Source organism: Tachyglossus aculeatus, chromosome Y4, assembly GCF_015852505.1.
Source record: "Tachyglossus aculeatus isolate mTacAcu1 chromosome Y4, mTacAcu1.pri, whole genome shotgun sequence".
Classification (NCBI taxonomy): Eukaryota; Metazoa; Chordata; class Mammalia; order Monotremata; family Tachyglossidae; genus Tachyglossus; species Tachyglossus aculeatus.
In genome coordinates, this window is record NC_052096.1 from 9,751,224 (window position 1) to 9,774,444 (window position 23,221).

Consider the following 23,221-nt stretch of genomic DNA (forward strand, 5'->3'; position numbering starts at 1 on the left):
ACTAAGCGCTTGGGAAGTACAAGTTGGCAACATCTAGAGACAGTCCCTACCCAACGGTGGGCTCACAGTCTAGAAGAGGGAGACAGAGAACAAAACCAAACATTAACAAAATAAATAGAATAGATATGTACAAGTAAAATAAATAGAGTAATAAATACGTACAAACATATACATATATACAGGTGCTGTGGGGAAGGGAAGGAGGTAAGACGGGGGGATAGAGAGGGGGACGAGGGGGAGAGGAAGGAGGGGGCTTAGTCTGGGAAGGCCTCCTGGAGGAGGTGAGCTCTCAGTAGGGTTTTCTCCAATAAACGATGTGCATTCATTCACTCATTCAATTGTATTTATTGAGTGCTTACTGTGTGCAGAGCACTGTACTAAGCGCTTGGGAAGTCCAAGTTGGCAACATATAGAGATGGTCCCTACCCAACAGCGGGCTCACAGTCTAGAAGGGGGAGACGGACAACAAAACAAAGCATATTAACCAAATAAAATAAATAGAATAGCAAGTGCTTAACAAAGACCATACAAAAACAGACTTTCTCTCCTCCTTCAGGAGAAATGTGGTTCTGTGGCGTGAGACGGTGGAGGTCAGAAATCCATGGTATAATTTCAAAGCAAACGCAGACTATAGGCTCGGATCATTTTCCTAGCAGTGATTTGTCACGGTCACACATGTGTGGCTGCATCAGAACTTGTGAGAACAAAACTTTCTGCTTGTGTCTGCTTCTTTCCACCAGTAGCCTTGGGAAACCAATGAAGATCTATAGGATAGATATCATCATCATCATCAATCGTATTTATTGAGCGCTTACTATGTGCAGTGCACTGTACTAAGCGCTTGGGAAGTACAAATTGGCAACATATAGAGACAGTCCCTACCCAACAGTGGGCTCACAGTCTAAAAGGGGGAGACAGAGAACAAAACCAAACATACTAACAAAATAAAATAAATAGAATAGATATGTACAAGTAAAATAGAGTAATAAATATGTACAAACATATATACATATATACAGGTGCTGTGGGGAAGGGAAGGAGGTAAGATGGGGGGATGGAGAGGGGGACGAGGGGGAGAGGAAGGAAGGGGCTCAGTCTGGGAAGGCCTCCTGGAGGAGGTGAGCTCTCAGCAGGGCCTTGAAGGGAGGAAGAGAGCTAGCTTGGCGGATGGGCAGAGGGTGGGTATTCCAGGCCCGGGGGATGACGTGGGCCGGAGGTCGATGGTGGGACAGGCGAAAACGAGGTACGGTGAGGAGATTAGCGGCAGAGGAGCGGAGGGTGCGGGCTGGGCTGGAGAAGGAGAGAAGGGAGGTGAGGTAGGAGGGGGCGAGGGGATGGATGGACAGCCTGGAAGCCCAGGGTGAGCAGTTTCTGCCGGATGCGCAGATTGATTGGTAGCCACTGGAGATTTTTGAGGAGGGGAGTAACGTGCCCAGAGCGTTTCTGGACAAAGATAATGCGGGCAGCAGCGTGAAGTATGGATTGAAGTGGAGAGAGACACGAGGATGGGAGATCAGAGAGAAGGCCGATGCAGTAGTCCAGACGGGATAGGATGAGAGCTTGAACGAGCAGGGTAGCGGTTTGGATGGAGAGGAAAGGGCGAATCTTGGCAATGTTGTGGAGCTGAGACTGGCAGGTTTTGGTGACGGCTTGGTTGTGAGGGGTGAAGGAGAGAGCGGAGTCGAGGATGACACCAAGGTTGCGGGCTTGTGAGACGGGAAGGATGGTAGTGCCGTCAACAGAGATGGGAAAGTCAGGGAGAGGGCAGGGTTTGGGAGGGAAGACAGCAAGGTTTGGGAGGGAAGACACCTGGAAGCTTGACTACTAGAACGGTCTCATTAGTTAACAAGTTCCATTTCACTATCTGATGATCCTCATGTGCAGAAACAGCAGCAGCCACTCTTCTCCCCCCATCCGGCGGTCCCCCAGTGGTCCACGAGGGGGCGCCGCCCCCAAGGAAGGGGCTGGGGCGGTGCGCGCCCGCTCCCGGCCGCGCGGGGGCGCCCGCCGCAAGGGTGCGCTCGCCCCGAGGACGGTGCTGGGGGGGGGTGCGCGCCCGCTCCCGGCCGCGCGGGGGCGCCCGCCGCAAGAACGCGGAGAGGGAAAGTTGGGCGGCGCGCACGCGCAGACGCTAACGGGAGGCGCGGGGTGCGCACGCGCGCTGGGCATCAGGGATGGCAGGGGGTGGTTAGGGGGGCTCGTGCCCCCCGGATGCCCCTCGTTGACACCGCCCTCCCCGCGCCCGGTTTAAACGAACCGCCCCCGGAGCGAGCCACCCGGGCGGCCGGCCGGACGGCGGGGACCGAAGCGGGTGGAGCCGGTCCCCCATGGCCCCTCCGCCGCTGCTGCTGCTGCTGCTGCTGGTCCCGGGCTGGGCGGGGTCCGAGCCCCACCGCCACCCGACGATCCCCCCGGCGTGGCGGGCCGAGGCGCCCGACCCCGTCGAGGAGGACGCCGAGGCCGTGGCCGACCGCCTGGCCGCGCCCGCCGCCGCCGAGCTGCTGTCCGTGTCGCAGGCCAGCGCCAACGCCAACGCCTCGCCCGCCGGGGCCCCGGCCGCCCCCCGGCCGCCGCCGCCGCCGCCGCCGCCGGCTCCGCCCGCCCTGGAGCTGCGGCTGCAGCTGCACCCGTGGGGCGCGTGGCAGTGTCACTGCGCGTCGGGCTTCATGAGCCGCTCCCGCCGGGTGTCGCTGGCCCCGCCCACCGACGTGCACGTGCGGCCCGGGGCCCTGGCGCACCTGCGCACTGAGCGCCGGCCCTGCACCTACCAACAGTGCCCCGGCTGCAGCGTCGCGCAGGCGCAGTGCCCGCAGGGCGCCGCGCAGGCGCGGGGGCAGGGGCAGGGCGAGGCCCCGCCCCCGTGGGAGCCCCACCCCCACCCCCTGGCGGTGGAGGAGGCCGCCGCCTTCTGGAGGCGCGTGCGCGGCAGCCTCGAGGACGTCTGGGCGCAGCTCGCCGCCCTCCTGGGCGCCGGGGACGGCGGGACCCCGGTGAGCGGGCGGGCGGACACACACACACACACACACACACACACACACCCGGGGGGGGAGGGGAGGGAGGGGGAAGGGGGGAGGGAGGGAAGGGGAAGAGGAGGAGGGGAGAGAAGAGGAGGGAGGGGAAGAAGAGGGGGAGGGGGTGGGAGGGTAGAGAAGAGGAGGGAGGAGGAAGAAGGGATGGGGAGAAGAGGAGGGAGGGATAAGAGGATGGGGTGGGAGGGGAAAGAAGGGAGGAGGAAGAAGGGATGGGGGAGAAGAGGATGGGGTGGGAGGGGAAAGAAGAGAGGGAGGGAGAAGAGGAGGGAGGGGGAGGAAGGGGGGGGTGGGAGGGGAAAGAGGAAGGGGGAAGGGTAAAGGAGAGGGAGGGGGAAGGAGGGGGAGGGAGGGAGAAGAAGGGGGGAGGGGAAGAAGAGGGGGAGAGACGAGGAAGAAGGGAGGGGGAGAAGAAGAGAGGGAGGACAGGGAGGGGGAAGGAGAGGGAGGGGAGGGGGAAGAGGAGGGAGGGGAGGGAGAAGAAGAGGGGGAGGGAGAGGAGTGGGAAGAAGAGAGAGGGAGGGGGAAGAAGAGAAGGAGGGAGAAGAAAAGAGGGACGGGGAGAAGAGGAGGGAGGTGGAAGAAGAGAGAGGAGGGGGGAGGGGGAAGAGGAGGGAGGGAGGAGGGGGGGAAGAGAGGGATGAGGAAGAAGGGAGGGGGAAGAGGAGGGAGGGAGGAGGGGGGGAAGAGAGGGATGAGGAAGAAGGGAGGGGGGAGAAGAGGAGGAGGGAGAAGAAGAGAGGGATGAGGAAGAAGGGAGGGGGGAGAAGAGGGGGGGAGGAAGAAGAGGAGGAGGGAGAGGTGGGGGAAGCAATCAGTCGTATTTATTGAGCGCTTACTGTGTGCAGAGCACTGGACTAAGCACTTGGGAAGTACAAGTTGGCAACATATAGAGACGGTCCCTACCCAACAGTGGGCTCACTGTCTAAAAGGGGGAGACAGAGAACAAAACCAAACATGTTAACAAAATAAAATAAACAGAATAGATATGTACAAGTAAAATAAATAGAGTAATAAATATGTACAAACATATATACAGGTGCTGTGGGGAAGGGAAGGAGGTAAGGCGGGGGGATGGAGGGGGGAGGGGGAGAGGAAGGAGGGGGCTCAGTCTGGGAAGGCCTCCTGGAGGAGGCGAGCTCTCAGTAGGGCCTTGAAGGGAGGAAGAGAGCTAGCTTGGCCGATGTGGGGAGGGAGGGCATTACGGGCCAGGGGGATGATGTGGGTCGGGGGTCGACGGCGAAGAAGAGAGGGAGGAAGAAGAGAGGGGAAAGAAGAGAGGGAAGGGGAGGGAGGGGGAAGAAGAGGAGGAGGGAAACGAGAAGGAGGGAAGGGGGAGGGGAAAGATGAGGAGAAAGGTAGAAGGAGGGAGAGGAAAGGAGAGGGGAGGGAGGGAAGGGAAGGAGGGTGAAGGGGCAAGAAGGTGGGGAGGAGAGGGGAAAACGGGGGAAGGGAAAGAAGAGGGAAGGAGGGGCGCAGTTTGGCCTAGTGGAAAAAGCATAGGCCTCTGTGTTAAGGGACCTGGGCCCAAGCGCCAGCCCTGCCATTTGCCTGCTGTGGGACCTTGGGCAAGTCACTTAACTCCTGAGGGCACCTCGGTTTCCTCATTTGTAAAATGGGAATTTAATACCTACGCTCCCTTCCCCCTTAGCCAGTGAACCCGGGGTAGGGGGCAGGGACTGTGTCTGATGTGTTTTTATTGTGTCCCTCCCGGCACTTGGCAACAGATGAAGCCCCTAGTACAAAGCACAATGATTATTAGGGGGAGGGAGGAGAGATGAGGAAGGAGGGGTGGTGGAGGGGTCGAAGGAAGGAAGGAGAAGGGTGACCAGGGAGCAGTCGGCCGGCTCGGTTCCATCGGTCATGGGCCCGTTGCCTATCGATTAGGTGACCGGTCACTGATCCGTGATCGAATGGCTCGATCACCGAGCGCGGACGGTTAGCCACCCATCTTTGATCGGATTTCCATCAGCCGATTGACTAGGGCACCACTGGCCACCGACCCATGGCTGTCGACTGCTCGTGGAGTCCCCACCCCACCCCAGGCCACTGGCCACGATTGGTTGCTGGCTGTTGGGTTCTCCAGACAGCCCCCACCCATTGAGCCCCCCAGGGTGCCGGGGGGGGGGGGGGCCATCCCTCCATCCATGGGTGATCGATTCATTTCCTGTGTCCAGGTTTCCAGTTCTTGTTCCTGATCCGGTCAGTCCACCCCCGCCCCCCAAGGGGGCTGGGAGGGCGTGCGGCCCCAGGACCCACCAGTGAGTCTCCCTTGGGCCCGCGGCGGGCAAAGGGGCATTGGGGGGGCAGGCCTCCCAGAGTTTACACTCTAGAGAAGCAGCGTGTTATAGTGGAAAGAGCACGGGCTTGGGAGTCAGAGGTCGTGAGTTCTAATCCCAGCTCCGCCACTTGTTAGCTGTGTGACTTTGGGCAAGTCACTTAACTTCTCTGGGCCTCAGTTCCCTCATCTGTAAAACGGGGGTTCTGTGAGCCCCAAGGGGGACAACCTGATCACCCTGTATCTATCTCAGCGCTTAGAACGGCGCTTGGCGCATAGTAAGCGCTTAGCAAATCCCATCATTATTAACACACCACCCTTCCTCCTTTACCCTGGTTATTCTGGGGCACTAGCCGTCCTTTCACACGGTCTATTGCACAAATGACCCAGCCACCCTGGCTCCCCCCCTTCAGGGGAGGGGCACATGTACCTAAAGAAGCTAGCATTGGGGCTGGGAGGGTGAGGGGAAGTCTCTTCATTCTCTCTCCATCTCTGTCTCTCTCCCCTTGCAGCAGTGCCCATCCCCTCCTCCCTCTCTACAGGCCTAAGAAGATTCTGGAGCAGAGGATTCACGCTCTGATGAAGCTGGGGGGGGGGGGGCATTCTCACAAGCCCCCCCCCCCATCACCCCCCTCTGCTCTCCGAGACCCCACCTACTGCAACTTCTCTTTTTCCTCTCCCTTCCCCTGGCACAAAAGTAGAGAGAAGCCACAGGTGGTGGTGGGTGGGGGAGGACAGCCCTATTTCCCCCGTCATTTTTGAGGGCGGGGGTGGGGTTGGACAGTGACGGCCCCTCCCCAAGGTTGATGTTTTTAATAAACAGCTGTTGGAGGAGAAATACTTTTCAAAGAGTGATTTTCTGACGTCTCACCGCAGAAGCAGCGGGGGCGAGGGTGGTGGAGGCCCCCGGAGAGCGCGGAATGGGCAGCGGGGGTTGGTACAGAGCACCAGGCTCCCAGCCAGCTCAGGGCCCAGGCCTGGACCACACAATGTCTGTTTGTTTGTTCGTTCAGCCCTTACTATGAGCCAGGGGCTGTACTAAGCACCGGGGCACATACGAGCTCATCTGGTTGGACACGGTCCGCATCCCAAGCGGGGCTCACTGTCTTCACCCCCATTTTCCAGACGAGAGGCAGAGAGAAGTGAAGTGACTCTGCCCAAGGTCAATGTGAAGCCTAATGTTAACGTTCCCGGGCTGGAGCGAGCTTCTCGAAAGGCTGGCATCTGAGGTTCTTAACGTACCGGACCAGAAAGCGCCCCGCCGCGCCCTCCCACCCCCAACCTTTCTCAAATGGCCGTGACCCACATGAGCCCCCGACAGATTTCCTGAAGGATCTTTTATTTGAAAAATGTGCTTAAGGTTTGACGGCTCTGATAAATTAAGACTCTCAAACCCTACCCAATCCCAACCACCCCCTCACCCTCCCCGCGCTGGGATGGGGGCCGGGGCGGGGGCCTGCACAAAGCAAATATCCGTGAGCCAGGAGAAGAGGCTGGTGGCACAAGTACATTAGGCGAGAGGCCCAGCACGTCTCTCAATTGGCAAAACACAGTGGGCACCCCCCCCACCCCCACCCCCCATCAGCAGCGTGGCTCACACAGCCCTGCAAACAGATCCCAGCCAGCAACCACCCCCCCGCCACCGCCGCGGGGTGAGACAGAATATTAAAGCTCTTCCTCGAATCAATCAATGGCATTTTAGGCTAGCGCGGGCTGGCAGGTTATCTGCAAGGTTGGAGTCGTCCCATAAATTACCATCCAAACTCTTGCCCCTCTGAGCTTTACGAATCCCTGGTGGCAGGGACATCCGCTCCCACCTCCGCCCTTCCCCACCCCCTTAAGCATCAAGTTAATTCCTCAACCGTTGCCTGAAGGACAGAACAAGAAAGTGACACCAAAATTAGGGTCTTCTGGCAGTGTCTAGGCCCCCGGGCTGAGCCCAGAACCCTTTGGGAGGCTGCTCTGTGTTATTTGCCCCTACTGGGTGGGGCTGGGGCCTGCCCACCCACCCCGGGGTCCGGCCGGTTGAAACCAGAGCTGCCAGGGGCAGGTGGGATGTGCCACCGTTTAAAAGGAGTGTGCTGTTGCCCGGGCACCAGTGTAGACCTAGTTGCTCCCTGCCCTGGCCCAGTGAGCCGGGAGGTGGGGGGACGGCCTGGAGTTGGGGACGGGGGTGGGCACGGATCAGTAGAAAAGCCTCAGACCGTCCGGGGCCTGAGTGGGTTGGGGGGGACCCTTCCCCACCCTGCTTCAGGTCTCCCGGGACAGCGGGAGCGAGGGACCACCCAGACCGCCTCGGGGACACAAACACACATGAAGAGATCCCACAGGCAGGCATGCGCACCCCCAGTGACACACACATACACACACAGCCCCAGACACAGACACCACCCAGGGCCTGACTCCCAGAGAGATCCCCCGAGGCACCCCAACAGGGTGATCATCTCTAGGGTCGCATACAGTGCCGGGGGTTAGGGGCAGGGGCTGCTGGACACCGGCTTCCCAGGACTCTGGTGACCACAGGCCACGTGCACACATACGTTTTAACGAGTGCAGGGTCGCTGGCCCGACTCTCCAGGCCGACCTGGGCATCCTCCATGCTCCCAGCCCCCCAGGGCCTGACTCCCAGAGAGATTCCCCCGAGGTACCCCAACAGGGTGATCATCTCTAGGGTCGCATACAGTGCCGGGGGTTAGGGGCAGGGGCTGCTGGACCCCGGCTTCCCAGGACTCTGGTGACCACAGGCCACTTGCACACACACGTTTTAACGAGAGCGGGGTCGCTGGCCCGACTCTCCAGGCCGACCCAGGCATCCTCCACGCTCCCAGCCCACCTTCTCTTTCCTCCTCGCTACCGCCCGAGGTCTACAAGCAGCCCCCCGTTCAAGTCTCCCCTCACTCCCTCCCGCTGCAGTTCCAACCCCTTCTGGGGTCGGTGCTCAGGGGACACTTCCCACCTGCTCTCCCGCCCCAAGAAGAAGTCCGCCAGCGGCCTTCTGCAGCTCAGAGGGGCTGGGTGGCAGGATGGAGGAGGGGGCTTGGGGGGAGACCTCGTTTTACGTGAACTTTTAAACCCGGGGTGGATCCAGAGGGTGGGGGCGGTTAATGCTACAAAAATCTAAGGCTGGGGGCCAAACGTTTCCCTCCCCTCCCCCTCAGGAGGCCGGGGTAGGAACGGACAGGGCAACGGTGTCAGGAGGAGGGGGATCCCAGGGGGCCTTCTAAGGGCAAACAGTGATCTCAAAGAGCAAGAGGCAGGAAAGCAGAGGGAATAAGAGCTGGTGGGGGGGGGCGGGGAGGCGGGGAGCGAAGATGTCCGCCCTCACCACCCCACCCACTCTCTCCATACCCTCCCCATCCTGCCCCAGGACTCCCTGCCTGGTGCCCGTCTAGCCTGGGCCGGGGCAGGATGGCACCCCCCCAACCATTAGGACACTACTCGGAAGTCCTCAATGTCCCGCTCCAAGGAGCCCGGGCCCGGGGGGCGGAAGGAGGGCAGGGTCCTGCTGGTGAAATCCCAACAGGAGGAAGGGGCTCCAACACTGATACAGCCCCCCCCGTCCCCCTTGGGGGGGGGCATCCAGGAGGGCACCGAGGGGAGCGAGGGTCCGTCCGAGTGCCCAGGCTGTCATTCAGGAGGCAGGATCGGCAGGCCCACGCCTGCTGCCCACAGGCTCCTGGGGTCAGGTCGGTGGGCAACCGAGAGCCCCACTACCCGCCGCTGGGACAAGGGGGCACGGGCCAGGGCGGGGGCACAGGCCAGGGCAGGGGCGCTCTCGGGGCATCCAGCACAGACCAGCGGGGACCCCTCCAGGCATGGGATCCCGGGGAGAGGCGGCGGAGGGGGAGCTCCCAGGGGCAGAGTTGGCAGAAGGGAGATGACTGGGTGGGCAGGGGGGTTGTGTCGTCCTCTCTGGGCAGACCTGGGGAAGGAAGGAAAAGTGGGGGGGTCACTAGCTTGGGGGAAATGGAGGGGCTGGGAGACCAAGGGGCTGGGGGAGGTGAGAGTCTCTGACCTTTGAAAACCTTCCCTTCTCCGGGAGGCCTTCCCTGATCAACCCCTCATCTCCCCCACCTCCACATCAACTAAGCCCTTGGGTGCTGACACCCACCCCACTCCCGCCCATGAACCTGTCCTTTAATCCAGCGTCGGCCACAGCGGAAGATCCTTGAGGGTGGGGATCGTGTCTACCAACTCTAATGGACTCTCCCAAGCTCCTAGAACTGGGCTCTGCCCCAAGGCGATGCTCAGTAAGTAGCACTGACTCAGTCCAGTGCTTGACCCACAGTGGCCACTTATGAATGCCGCTGATTGTTCTAGCTCCTCGGGGCGTGGTCTCTGCCGGCCTCTCCGTGTGATTCCCCCCAGTGTGTTGGGATGCGGGGGTTGTGGGGGGGGGGGTGGAGATTTCCCCTGGACTCACCGAGCCGGCAGGCTACAAGCCCCGGGAGCTGCTCCACGGCCGATCACGATTCCCCTTGGATCGCATCTGCTCCTGCACCACGCCAGTCTGCGGGGGGGTGGGGGACGGACGGACACGGCCACTCACGCCAACCGCCTCTTCTCCTCTGTCCACCCCGGATCCCTCCAGGCCCGCGCAACCGCCCCCTCGGCCTTTTCCACTCCTTAAGCCCACCCCGCCCGGGGACGGCTCCCCCCAGCCCGGGCCCGCTCTCCCCCGCCGCCCGGCCATTACCATGGAGAGCCCGTCCCCGGCCCCCATGTCCCCCGAGCCGATGTGAGTCAGGTGGACGAAGTTCATGGGCTCGCCGATCATCGTCCGGTCGATCCGTCTCCGCTTCTTTTTCTGGAGGGGGGTCGGGGGTGGAGCATTAGGCCCGGAGACCCCAACCGCCAGCGGGACCAGCCCAGGGAGAAAGGGCTGGGGGCCGTTGGTGCGAAGGAGGGGAGAGAAGGGTGGAGGTACAGGGGGTGGGATGGGGGGGAAAGGATGAGGTCCAGCTGGGAGGCTCCTTGGAGAGAAGGCTGAGGGCACCCCTCCACCGCCCCACCCCCAGACCGTGGGCAAACCGGGCAGGCAGCCGGGCCACAGGGACGCACCAAAGTCACGGTGACCTTTTGGGTGACTTCTAGCCCACTCTGGGCGGCCCCAACTTCCCAACCACAGTCCTCCCCTCCCCCAAATTAGTTCCTTCATCGGTGTGGGCCGGGCCGACGGGGGATGTGTGCCCCCCACCACCCCCTTCCCTGGGCCCGGGATCCCGTGGTGGGGCGGAGCGGGATGGGGGACCGGAGGGGATGCCCACAGAGCACTCACTGGCTGGGGCTTCTCCACCACGCAGCAGCCCAGCTTGTGCCAGAAGTCACTCATGTTCTCAGCCGGTTCCAGCTTCCCTCCTCTGCCCCCGAGGGCGGAATCACCACCACCCGGCAGGGCCCCAAGATGTCCGGGCCCCCCCGGGGGACCTCGTGGGCAGGGGAGGAGGAGGTGGCAAGGACGGAGGGGGGCAGGCTCGTACAGTTCCGAGGTGGGCAGGGAGTCCAAGTGGGGGTCGGTGGCTTCGGGGTCCAAAGACCTGTGGGGAGGGGAAGATGGGGGTGAGCAGGAAGCAGGATTGGAGTTACACACAAACACACACAGCCACTCTCTAAGCCGCCCCTGGGGAAGGAGTGATGCAAGCAGGGGAGGGGCTGGAGGGGAGAGAGTGGGGTGTCCGGGCCAGGGTGGGAGGGGTGGGTTTTTTTTTGCAAGAACCGCCCCTTCCCCCCATCGGTGGGGGCCGGGTGGGGACGGAAGGGGCGGGCGCATCGGTTGAGAACAGGAAGCCACGGTTTCTCTCGTCCTCACACAAACAGGGCCTCGCCCAGACCCCTGCTTCCTCTCTGCCCCCCACCCCGCCATCTCCTCTCCCCCGGGGGGCTCCCGGGGACCTCGGTTTGCAGCACGGGGGAGGGAGGTTAGACTGCAGGAGAGGACAATGGGAGTGGGGGGTGGGGGTCTTCAGCACCAGCACCCCCAGTGAGCCGCCAGCTCCAGCCCATCTCTAATGGGCCGCTAATCTCCTCACCGTACCTCGTTCTCTCCTGTCCCTCCATCGACCCCCGGCCCACGTCATCCCCCGGGCGTGGAATGCCCTCCCTCTACCCATCTGCCAAGCTAGCTCTCTTCCTCCCTTCAAGGCCCTGCTGAGAGCTCACCTCCTCCAGGAGGCCTTCCCAGACTGAGCCCCTTCCTTCCTCTCCCCCTCGTCCCCCTCTCCATCCCCCCATCTTACCTCCTTCCCTTCCCCACAGCACCTGTATATGTGTATATATATGTTTGTACATATTTATTACTCTATTTATTTATTTATTTTACTTGTACATATCTATTCTATTTATTTTATTTTGTTAGTATGTTTGGTTTCGTTCTCTGTCTCCCCCTTTTAGACTGTGAGCCCACTATTGTGTAGGGACTGTCTCTATATGTTGCCAACTTGGACTTCCCAAGCGCTTAGTACAGTGCTGTGCACACAGTAGGCGCTCAATAAATACGATTGATGATGATGATCTCTACCGTCTTCCTTCCCCCATCTGGGGTGCAAAGGGAGACGCTTCCCACCTTCAAAATCCCCTGAACATAAGTGTCAAGGGGCAGACGGTGTGAGAGAGTGAATGTGTGCTTGTGTGTGTGTGTTGGGGGGGGCGATTGTGAGCCCACTGTTGGGTAGGGACCGTCTCTGTATGTTGCCAACTTGGACTTCCCAAGCGCTTAGTACAGTGCTCTGCACACAGTAGGCGCTCAATAAATACGATTGATTGATAGGTGGGGAGGAGGGTTGGGGGGCCCCCGGGGCAGCTCTGAAGGAGCTCGGGTCTGCCCAGCGTGATGTGTAAGTCTGAGTGTGCACGCGTGTGTTTGGTATGTGTTGGGGCATGTGTGCACCCGTGTTTGGTATGTGCTGGGCACGGATCTGTTTGGGGACTTGTTGGGGCAGGGTGTCCATGAGGATGGGAGTGGGGGAAGGAGGGGAGGACCCTACTCCCATCAGGGGACCCCTTCCCCAGTTTCTCCCCGACAAGCCCCAGCTCCGTATCAACCCAGGAGCGGGGCTCAGCATCCTGCGGCCTCTCAGGACCCCGGACGCCGTCCCGGATGGATGGACCTCATATTCCAGACTCTATCCTGGATCCCATCATCATCATCATTCGTATTTATTGAGTGCTTACTGTGTGCAGAGCACTGTACTAAGCGCTTGGGAAGTACCCCAGACCCCATGCCCAGCCCAGACCCCAGACCCTTTGTTGTCTCAGCTTCGGCCCAGAGCTCTGAAGGAGGGAAAGCCGGCGCTCCCCCTCCCCAATCAATCAATCAATCAATCAATCGTATTTATTGAGCGCTTACTATGTGCAGAGCACTGTACTAAGCGCTTGGGAAGTACAAATTGGCAACACATAGAGACAGTCCCTACCCAACAGTGGGCTCACAGTCTAAAAGGGGGAGACAGAGAACAGAACCAAACATACCAACAAAATAAAATAGGATAGAAATGTACAAGTACAATAAATAAATAGAGTAATACCAGATCACAGCCAGCCCCCCGCCGCCCTCCCCCGAAACAGAAGGTCCCAGACCACCAGCCCCCCCTCACCCCCAACTCCCTCCACACCTACCAGAGCTCAGTTTCTCTCCTTTCATCGTTTTGCAAGACATTTAGAGACAGAGAGCTGGCCTTGGGGTGTGGATGGGGGGAGGATGTTCCCCACCTTGTTGTGGGCAGGGAACACGTAATAATAATAATGGCATTTATTAAGCGCTTGCTATGTGCAATGCATTGTTCTAAGCGCTGGGGAGAATACAAGGTGATCAGGTTGTCCCACGGGGGCTCACAGTCTTAATCCCTATTTTACAGATGAGGTCACTGAGGCACAGAGAAGTTAAGTTGAGAGCTCACCTCCTCCAGGAGGCCTTCCCAGACTGAGCCCCCTCCTTCCTCTCCCCCTCCTCCCCCTCTTACCTCCTTCCCTTCCCCACAGCACCTGTTTATACGTATATATTTTTGTACATATTTATTACTCTATTTTACTTGTACATATCTATTATATTTATTTTATTTTGTTAGTATGTTTGGTTTTGTTCTCTGTCTCCCCCTTCTAGACTGTGAGCCCACTGTTGGGTAGGGACTGTCTCTCTATGTTGCCAACTTGTACTTCCCAAGCGCTTAGTCCAGTGCTCTGCACACAGTAAGCGCTCAATAAATACGACTGATGATGATGATGCTCTGCACACAGTAAGCGCTCAATAAATACGATTGATTGATTGATTCAGCGCTTACTATATGCAATGCACTGTTCTAAGCGCTGGGCTACACGGTGATCAGGTTGTCCCACGGGGGGCTCCCAGTCGTCATACCCATTTTCCAGATGAGGTCACAGAGGCACAGAGAAGTGAAGTGAGTTGGCCAAAGTCCCACAGCTGACAGTTGGCGGAGGCCGGGATTTGAACCCCTGACCTCTGACTCCAAAGCCCGGGCTCTTTCCACTGAGCCACGCTGCTTCTCCCTCTCTACCCACATCTACCCGCTCTGTTGTACTCCACTCTCCCAAGCGCTTAGAACAGTGCTCTGCACACAGAAAGCACTCAGGCAATACCACTGACTGATTGACTGACCAAAAAGGGGCAGAGCCTGCAGCCAGTGAAAAAATCCAGCCAGCTGACCGCCTCCCCACACTGGTCCATCATTCATTAGGATATCATTAGGATAATGAGTTTGGCCCTCGGCCCCATCCCTAAATCAAGCCCGGGGCAACAGGTGAGAAGCAGTGGCTGAGAAAGGACAGGACACGGACACACACACACCCACACCCATCAATGTGGCCTGTCCCTAAAGATACACAACCCTCACACAGCCCCTCACACCGACACGCACCAGATGTGCGCGCAGTTAGAAACCCCTCTGCGCGCACGGGGGCACCCCCATGTCACTCCTAGCTCCACATGCCCACAAACCAACCCCTTCACGCCAATAATAATAATGATGGCATTTGTTAAGCGCTTACTATGTGCAAAGCACTGTTCTAAGCGCCGGGGGATACAAGTTGATCAGGTTGTCCCGCGTGGGGCTCACAGTCATCCTCCCCTTTTTACAGATGAGGTCACTGAGGCCCAGAGAAGTTAAGTGACTTGCCCAACGTCACACAGCAGACACGTGGCGGAGCCGGGATTCGAACCCATGCCCTCTGACTCCAAAGCCCGGGCTCTTTCCACTGAGCCACGTTGCTTCTCTAATCTATCGGCGGTATTTATTGAGTGCTTGCTGTGCGCAGAGCACTGTATTAAGCGCTTGGGAAAGTACCATAGAGAAGCAGCGTGGGTCAGTGGAAAAGAGCACGGACTTTGGCGTCAGAGGTCATGGGTTCAAATCCCTGCTCTGCCAATTGTCAGCTGTGTGACTTCGGGCAAGTCACTTCACTTCTCTGGGCCTCAGTTACCTCATCTGTAAAATGGGGATGAAGACTGTGAGCCCCCCCGTGGGACGACCTGATCACCCTGTAAACTCCCCAGCGCTTAGAACAGTGCTTTGCACATAGTAAGCAGTTAATAAATGCCATCATTATTATTATTATTATTACCATGCAGAGCTGGTAGACGCGTTCTCTGCCCACCAGGACTTGCAGTCCGGTGGGGGGGGGAGGCAGGCATGAAGAAAAATGACGGGCCCCAGACGAAAGTGCGGTGGGGCTGGGGGTGGAGTGAATAATAATAATAATGATGGTATTTGTTAAGCGCTTACTATGTACAAAGCACTGTTCTAAGCGCTGGGGAGATACAAGGTGATCGGGTTGTCCCCATTTTACAGATGAGGGAACTGAGGCACAGAGAAGTGAAGAAAGGGTGTAGATCCAAATGCACCTGTCATCTGGGTCTCGTGGGAAGGCCAGGGACACCCCCAAACCCCCGCTGCCACAGAGACACCTAATCACACCCCAGCAGGGTCTCCCACGGACGGGTTCACAGCCAGCCGTGTACCGCACATGTACAAAACACACACACTAGTGGACGCAGACCCACACTCTATTACACAATTACACAACTGACTCTCTGGTCTGGGAGAGTCCTCACACCCGGGGGGGTCTGCTCTTCAAGCCACAGAATTCCCTCATTTGTATTTATTGATAGCTTACTGTCTGCAGAGCACTGTACTAAGCGCTTGGGAAAGTACAACACAACAATAACAGTGACATTCCCTGCCCACAGTGAGCTCGTAGTCTAGAGGTGAGGATGGCAGGCGAGGGGTTCCCCACCACTGCCTCCCCGCCAGCTCTGCCACTTGCCTGCTGTGTGACCTTGGAGAAGTCACTTAACTTCTCCGTGCCTCAGTTCCTTCATCTACAAAGTGTGGTAGAAATAATCATTGTGGTATTTAAGTGCTTACTATGTGCCACGATGAGTTAACCGAGGCCCAGCAGCGTGGCTCAGTGGAAAGAGCACGGGCCTTGGAGTCAGAGGTCATGGATTCAAATCCCAGCTCCGCCAACTGTCAGCTGTGTGACTTTGGGCAAGTCACTTAACTTCTCTGTGCCTCAGTTCCCTCATCTGTAAAATGGGGATTAAGACTGTGAGCCCCCCGTGGGACAACCTGATCACCTTGTAACCTCCTCAACTCTTAGAACAGTGCTTTGCACATAGTAAGCGCTTAACAAATACCATTATTATTATTATTACGATGACTTGCCCAAGGTCATAGAGCAGACAGACAAGTGACAGAGCCGAAATTAGAATCCATGGCCTTCTGACTCTTAGGCCCTTGTTCTTGCCACTGGGCCATGCTACTTCTCAAATACCAAATACCAAAATAATGCCCAAATCATCACCACCACCACCACCACCATGCTTAGTACAGTGCTGTGCACAAAGTACGCACTCAATAAATACGATTGAATGAATGAATGAATGAATGGAGCATCACTGGGAGAATCTGTGAGGAATGAGGGCTGGGCTGCAGCAGGAGGGAATGAGGATAGATCTCAGGGGGGCCTTTCGGGTGTGGAGAATATACATGATGGCATTTGTTAAGTGCTTACTATGTGCACAGCACTGTTCTAAGCACTTTGTACATATTTATTACTCTATCTATTTTACTTGTATATATCTATTCTATTTATTTTATTTTGTTAGTATGTTTGGTTTTGTTCTCTGTCTCCCCCTTTTAGACTGTGAGCCCACTGTTGGGTAGGGACTGTCTTTATATGTTGCCAACTTGTACTTCCCAACCGCTTAGTCCAGTGCTCTGCACACAGTAAGCGCTCAATAAATACGATTGATGATGATGATTTTATTTTGTTAATATGTTTGGTTTTGTTCTCTGTCTCCCCCTTCTAGACTGTGAGCCCACTGTTGGGTAGGGACTGTCTCTATATGTTGCCAACTTGTACTTCCCAAGCGCTTAGTACAGTGCTCTGCACACAGTAAGCACTCAATAAATACGATTGATTGATTGATTGACTGGGGGGGGGAATACAAGGTGATCAAGTTGTCCCACGTGGGGTTCACAGTCTTAATCCCCATTTTACAGATGAGGTAACGGAGGCTCAGAGAAGCGAAGTGACTTGCCCAAGGTCACACAGCAGGCATGTGGCGGAGTCGGCATTCGAACCCATGACCTCCGACTCCAAAGCCCGGGCTCTTACCACTCAGCCACGCTGAGAAGGGTCAAGGCCTAGTTTTCCTAGGAGATCTTTCAGCTGGGGTGGGGGTGGGGGGGGCCCTTCCTGGGCAGAACTGGGGAGGGAGGGAGAGGGGAATGGCTCAGGAATTGGGAAGGGAGCAGACTCAGAAAAGAGTCAGAGGCAAGAAGGCGGGGCAGAGATGTCCCGGCTCTGCCCAACTCTGCCCTTCCAACTTCTCCCCGGGACCGGTAAATTTAGCTGGCAGGTCAGCCCCCCGGCCGACCCCTCCACGGCCCCACGCCAGCCCCCCGCCCCCGATTAGAGAAGCAGTGTGGCTCGGGGGAACGAGCCCGGGCTTTGGAGTCAGAGGTCATGGGTTCGAATCAGACTCTGCCACGTCTGCTGTGTGACCTTGGGCAAGTCACTTAACTTCTCTGGGCCTCATCTGTAAAATGGGGATGATGACTGTGAGCCCCACGCGGGACAACCTAATCACTTTGTATCCCCCCCCAGCGCTTAGAACGGTGCTTTGCGCATAGTAAGCGCTTAACAAATGCCATCATTATTATTATTATTATTCCTGCCCCTTCGTTCCCTACTGCTGGGAGGCCCTCTCCCCTGCTCAGTCTCACCTGGCTCCCTCCAGCTGCGGCCTGAGGCCTGTGAGCCCACTGTTGGGTAGGGACTATCTCTCTATGTTGCCAACTTGGACTTCCCAAGCACTTAGTACAGTGCTCTGCACACAGTAAGCGCTCAATAAATACAATTGATTGATTGATTGATTGATTGATTCCCCTCCCATTCTGTCCAGAGGGGAAGGAGGCGGAGGAGATGGGCCGGTGGTGCGGGACCCTCTCAGGGCCCCCCACCCCTGGCCGGGCCGGAGGTCGGTCCCCCTCCTCAATCTTCCCTTAGCAGCTTCGGGGGGCCAGCGGGACCCCCCGGACCCGCTGGTCTTTTAGACTGTGAGCCCACTGTTGGGTAGGGACTGTCTCTCCAAGTTGCCAACTTGGACTTCCCAAGCGCTTAGTCCAGTGCTCTGCACACAGTCAGCGCTCAATAAATACGATTGATTGATTGATTGATTGGTCCCCACTGGTCCCCGCTGGCCCGGGGAGGAGGAAGGACGGTACAAACACAATGAAGAATGGGAGGAAGCCGCTGGCCGCCCCTCACCCCTCGCCCGGGACCCAGGCCACCGGCCTCCCGGCTCCATCTGGACCAACGTGGGGGCCGGGCCGGACGGACGGATGGACGGAGGCGGGCGCAGAACAAGGGCTCCTTCTGTTTCCTCCCCCCCCAAAACTGGGGTGCAGATGATCCCGGCTCCCCCGCAACCCCCCAAGGGGAAACTGAGGCAGGGGAAGGGGCCGTCTCCTCTGTGCTCAGCCCCATCCACCCACCGGGGTGGGAGGGGGCAGGGGAATCCGGGCCCCACAGCTGCCCCGGCTCCCCGAAACCGGTTCCTCCAGTCCCGCCGCCCCTCCCCACGGACAAGCCCTCACAAGAAGCGGCCTGAAGGGAAGGAGAAGAAGAAAGGACAAGAGAAGGAGCGGGGAGAGAAGGGCGGGCCGATAATCGTAATAATGATGATGACGGCACTTATTAAGCGCTTACTATGTGCAAAGCACTGTTCTAAGTGCTGGGGAGGTTACAGGGTGTCCCATGGGGGGCTCACAATCTAAATCCCCATTTGACAGATGAGGGAACTGAGGCCTAGAGAAGTGAAGTGACTTGTACTTCCCAAGCGCTTAGTCCAGTGCTCTGCACACAGTAAGCGCTCAATACGATTGATTGATTGACTGCCCAAAGTCACACAGCTGACAATTGGCGGAGCCAGGATTCGAACCCATGACCTCTGACTCCACTGAGCCTCGCTGCTTCCCGATGGCCGGCGGGACACGGGGGGGCCTGCGGCTGTCACCCACCCGGGGCCGCCGGGAGGGAAGGGGGCGCACAGGAGCCCCCACCACGCCAGGACACACACACACATTCATTCAATCGTATTTATTGAGCGCTTACTGTGTGCAGAGCACTGGACTAAGCGCTTGGGAAGTCCAAGTTGGCAACATAGAGAGACGGTCCCTACCCAACAGTGGGCTCACAGTCTAGAAGACACACACTTTCATTCACTCATTCAATCGTATTTATGGAGCGCTTACTGTGTGCAGAGCACTGGACTAAGCACTTGGGAAGTCCAAGTTGGCAACATCGAGAGACGGTCCCTACCCAACAGTGGGCTCACAGTCTAGAAAACACACACTTTCATTCACTCATTCAATCGTATTTATGGAGCGCTTACTGTGTGCACAGCACTGGACTAAGCGCTTGGGAAGTCCAAGTTGGCAACATCGAGAGACAGTCCCTACCCAACAGTGGGCTCACAGTCTAGAAGACACACATTTTCATTCATTCATTTAATCGTATTTATGGAGCGCTTACTGTGTGCAGAGCCCTGTACTAAGCGCTTGGGAAGTCCAAGTTGGCAACACACAGAGATGGTCCCTACCCAACAGTGGGCTCACAGTCTAGAAGACACACACTTTCATTCATTCATTCAATCGTATTTATGGAGCGCTTACTGTGTGCAGAGCACCTGTATATATGCCCGTACATATTTATTACTCTATTTATTTACTTATTTATTTTACTTGTACATATCTATTCTATTTATTTTATTTTGTTAGTATGGTTTTGTTCTGTCTCCCCCTTTTAGACTGAGAGCCCACTGCTGGGTAGGGACTGTCTCTATATGTTGCCAACTTGGACTTCCCAAGCGCTTAGTCCAGTGCTCTGCACACAGTAAGCGCTCAATAAATACGATTGATTGATTGGTTGATTGACGTTCAAGTTGGCAACATCTAGAGACAGTCCCTACCCAACAGTGGGCTCACAGTCTAGAAGTCTAGTGTGGGCTCACACACACCCAGGGCTGCGGCTGTCACACACACACACACACACACACACCCTCCAACCCCAGGGGGGCACGGAGACCCCCACCACGCCGGGGGAGGGGGGCGGCGGGGGGCAAGGACGGGACGGGAGTCTTTCCGGCCTCGGGATCCGCTCCCACACACAGACACACTCACACAACACACACACACAGACACTGTGACCCACACGATGACTTCCTGCCTGGGCTTCCCCCTCCCCCTCGCTGCAGTTTTGGTTTAGAGACGGTCCCTACCCAACAGCGGGCTCACAGTCTAGAAGGGGGAGACAGACAACAAAACAAAACATTAACACAATAAAATAAATAGGATAAATATGTACAAGTAAAATAAATATTCATTCATTCAATCGTATTTGTTGAGCGCTTCATTCATTAATATTCATCAATATCCATTCATTCATTCTAGACTGTGAGCCCACTGTTGGGTAGGGACCGTCTCTATATGTTGCCAACTTGGACTTCCCAAGCGCTTGACTGATTGACTCATTCATTCAATCGTATTTACTGAGCGCTTACTGTGTGCAGAGCACTGCACTAAGCGCTTGGGAAGTCCAAGTTGGCAACATATAGATTCATTCATTCAATCGTATTAAGCGCTTACTGTGTGCAGAGCACTGGACTAAGTGCTTGGGAAGTACAAGTTGGCAACATATAGATTCATTCATTCAATCATTTATTGAGCGCTTACTGTGTGCAGAGCACTGCACTAAGCGCTTGGGAAGTCCAAGTTGGCAACATATAGATTCATTCATTTAATTGTATTTATTTAGCACTTACTGTGTGTAGAGCTCTGGACTAAGCGCTTGGGAAGTCCAAGTTGGCAAGGCATAGATTCATTCAATCAATCGTATTTATTGAGCACTTACTGTGTGTAGAGCACTGGACTAAGCGCTTGGGAACTCCAAGTTGGCAATATATAGATTTATTCATTCAATTGTATATATTGTGATTACTGTGTGTAGAGCACTGCACTCAGCGCTTGGGAAGTCCAAGTTGGCAACCTATAGATTCATTCATTCAATCGCATTTATTGAGCGCTTACTGTGTGTAGAGCACTGCACTAAGCGCTTGGGAAGTCCAAGTTGGCAACGTATAGATTCATTCATTCAATCGTATTTATTGAGCGCTTACTGTGTGTAGAGCACTGCACTAAGCGCTTGGGAAGTCCAAGTTGGCAACATATACATTTATTCATTCAATCGTATATATTGAGCGATTACTGCGTGTAGAGCACTGCACTAAGCGCTTGGGAAGTCCAAGTTGGCAACCTATAGATTCATTCATTCAATCGCATTTATTGAGCACTTACTGTGTGTAGTGCACTACACTAAGCGCTTGGGAAGTCCAAGTTGGCAACATATAGATTTATTCATTCAATCGTATATATTGAGTGATTACTGTGTGTACAGCACTGCACTAAGCGCTTGGGAAGTCCAAGTTGGCAACCTATAGATTCATTCATTCAATCGTATTTATTGAGCGCTTACTGCGTGTAGAGCACTGCACTAAGCGCTTAGGAAGTCCAAGTTGGCAACATATACATTTATTCATTCAATCGTATATATTGAGCGATTACTGTGTGTAGAGCACTGCACTAAGCGCTTGGGAAGTCCAAGTTGGCAACATATACATTTATTCATTCAATCGTATATATTGAGCGATTCCTGTGTGTAGAGCACTGCACTAAGCGCTTGGGAAGTCCAAGTTGGCAACCTATAGATTCATTCATTCAATCGTATTTATTGAGCGCTTACTATGTGTAGCGCACTGGACTAAGCGCTTGGGAAGTCCAAGTTGGCAACATATAGATTTATTCACTCAATCGTATATATTGAGTGATTACCGTGTGCACTAAGCGCTTGGGAAGTCCAAGCTGGCAACATAGAGATTTATTCATTCAATCGTCTTTTTGTGCGTAAAGCACTGTCCAACTTGGCAACACAGGGAGCCGGTCCCTACCCAACAGCGGGCCAGTCCAGTGCCTGGCACTGAGTAAGCGCTTCACAAATAGCCCGGTCCTTCCTCTTCCCCTCCCCGGGGCCCAAGCTCGGACCGGTCCCCGGGCCCTCCCCGCCACGCACGCACAGTCTCTAGACTGTAAGCCCACTGTGGGTCGGGACCCTCTCTAAACGTTGCCAACTTGGGCCTCCCAAGCGCTTAGTATAGTACTCTGCACACACTGAGCGCTCAATAAATACCACCGAATGAATGATTTCAGGAGGAAGTGGTGCAACGGCTGCCTCTCCTCTCCTTCTCCGGTCGCAGGCCCCTCGACCCCCGGGGGCCCCCACGCTTCCTCCCCGCCCCCGGGGGCACCGGGGGGAGGCCCGGTGGGACCCCCGGAATGGAAACCCCCCCTCTCCCCCGTGGTGGGGGGCGTCTGACCTTGTTGGCCGCCGTCCGGGCGCGGGTCCCGGTGGGGGTCCCGGTGGGTGGGGGGTCGCTCGTCGCTCTGGGGCCCGGTTGCGGTCCGCCCTGGCTCCGGGGCGCCGTGGGAGAACGGAGGGCGGGGCCTGGCTCCGGGCCTTCGTCGTCGTCGCCGCCGCCGCCGGGGACCGGAAGATGGGAGGCGGGGCCTTTATTCCTCCATTTATTTATTTTACTCGTACATCCCTATTCTATTATTTATTTTATTTGGTGAATATGTTTGGTTTTGTTCTCTGCCTCCCCCTTCTAGACCGTGAGCCCGCTGTTGGGTAGGGACCGTCTCTAGATGTTGCCAATTTGGACTTCCCAAGCGCTTAGTCCAGTGCTCTGCACACAGTGAGCGCTCAATAAATACGATTGATTGACTGATTGATTGATTTCGCTCTTGTACGGCGGGAGGGGCCGGGCCATCGATGAGGAGGCGCTCTACGGGAGGCGGGCCTTCCCACACTGAGCCCCCTCCTTCCTCTCCCCACATCACCTCTATATATGTTTGTACCTATTTATTAGTCTATTTATTTTACTTCTACATATCTATTCTATTTATTTTATTTTGTGAATATGTCTGGTTTTGTTCTCTGCCTCCCCCTTCTATACCGTGAGCCCCTTGTTGGGTAGAGACTGTCTCTCTATGTTGCCAACTTGGACTTCCCAAGAGCTTAGTCCAGTGCTCTGCACACAGTAAGCGCTCAATAAATACGATTGATTGATTTCTCCGGGGCGCTGTGGGAAGGCGGGGGGCGGGGGGCGGGTGAAGCGTTCCATATTTTTCTTCAAGGCCCTACTGAGAGCTCACTTCCTCCAGGAGGCCTTCCCAGACTGAGCCCCTTCCCTCCTCTCCCCCTCGCCCCCCTCTAAATCTCCCTCATCTTACCTCCTTACCTTCCCCACAGCACCTGTATATACGTATATATGTTTGTACAC

General features: G+C 56.4%; 2 protein-coding genes across 4 annotated transcripts; one reads left to right on the top strand and one right to left on the bottom strand.

The window, feature by feature from the left end:
- Positions 1 to 2,163: 2,163 nt before the first annotated feature.
- CY4H1orf56 (chromosome Y4 C1orf56 homolog) lies at positions 2,164 to 6,145 on the top strand. Of its 3 annotated transcripts, none has more exons than XR_005456469.1 (3): positions 2,164 to 2,990; positions 5,207 to 5,290; positions 5,820 to 5,904. XR_005456469.1 is itself a non-coding variant. In XM_038768605.1 (2 exons), exons 1-2 carry the CDS (start codon positions 2,328 to 2,330, stop codon positions 5,853 to 5,855), a joined length of 699 nt encoding a protein of 232 aa, XP_038624533.1. In that variant the 5' UTR covers positions 2,164 to 2,327; the 3' UTR covers positions 5,856 to 6,145. The 3 variants fall into 3 exon arrangements, 1 of the variants encoding a protein (XP_038624533.1); XR_005456470.1 differs by having other exon boundaries at positions 5,823 to 5,898; XM_038768605.1 differs by lacking the exon at positions 5,207 to 5,290 and having other exon boundaries at positions 5,820 to 6,145.
- Positions 6,146 to 6,625: 480 nt separating this feature from the next.
- CDC42SE1 (CDC42 small effector 1) lies at positions 6,626 to 22,335 on the bottom strand. The gene is made up of 5 exons (XM_038768961.1): positions 22,256 to 22,335; positions 10,586 to 10,844; positions 10,004 to 10,114; positions 9,731 to 9,817; positions 6,626 to 9,229 (listed from the first exon to the last, which is right to left on the bottom strand). The coding sequence occupies exons 2-4, from the start codon at positions 10,637 to 10,639 to the stop codon at positions 9,743 to 9,745; spliced, it is 240 nt and encodes a 79-aa protein (XP_038624889.1). The 5' UTR covers positions 10,640 to 10,844; positions 22,256 to 22,335; the 3' UTR covers positions 6,626 to 9,229; positions 9,731 to 9,742.
- Between the last annotated feature and the right edge of the window lie 886 nt (positions 22,336 to 23,221).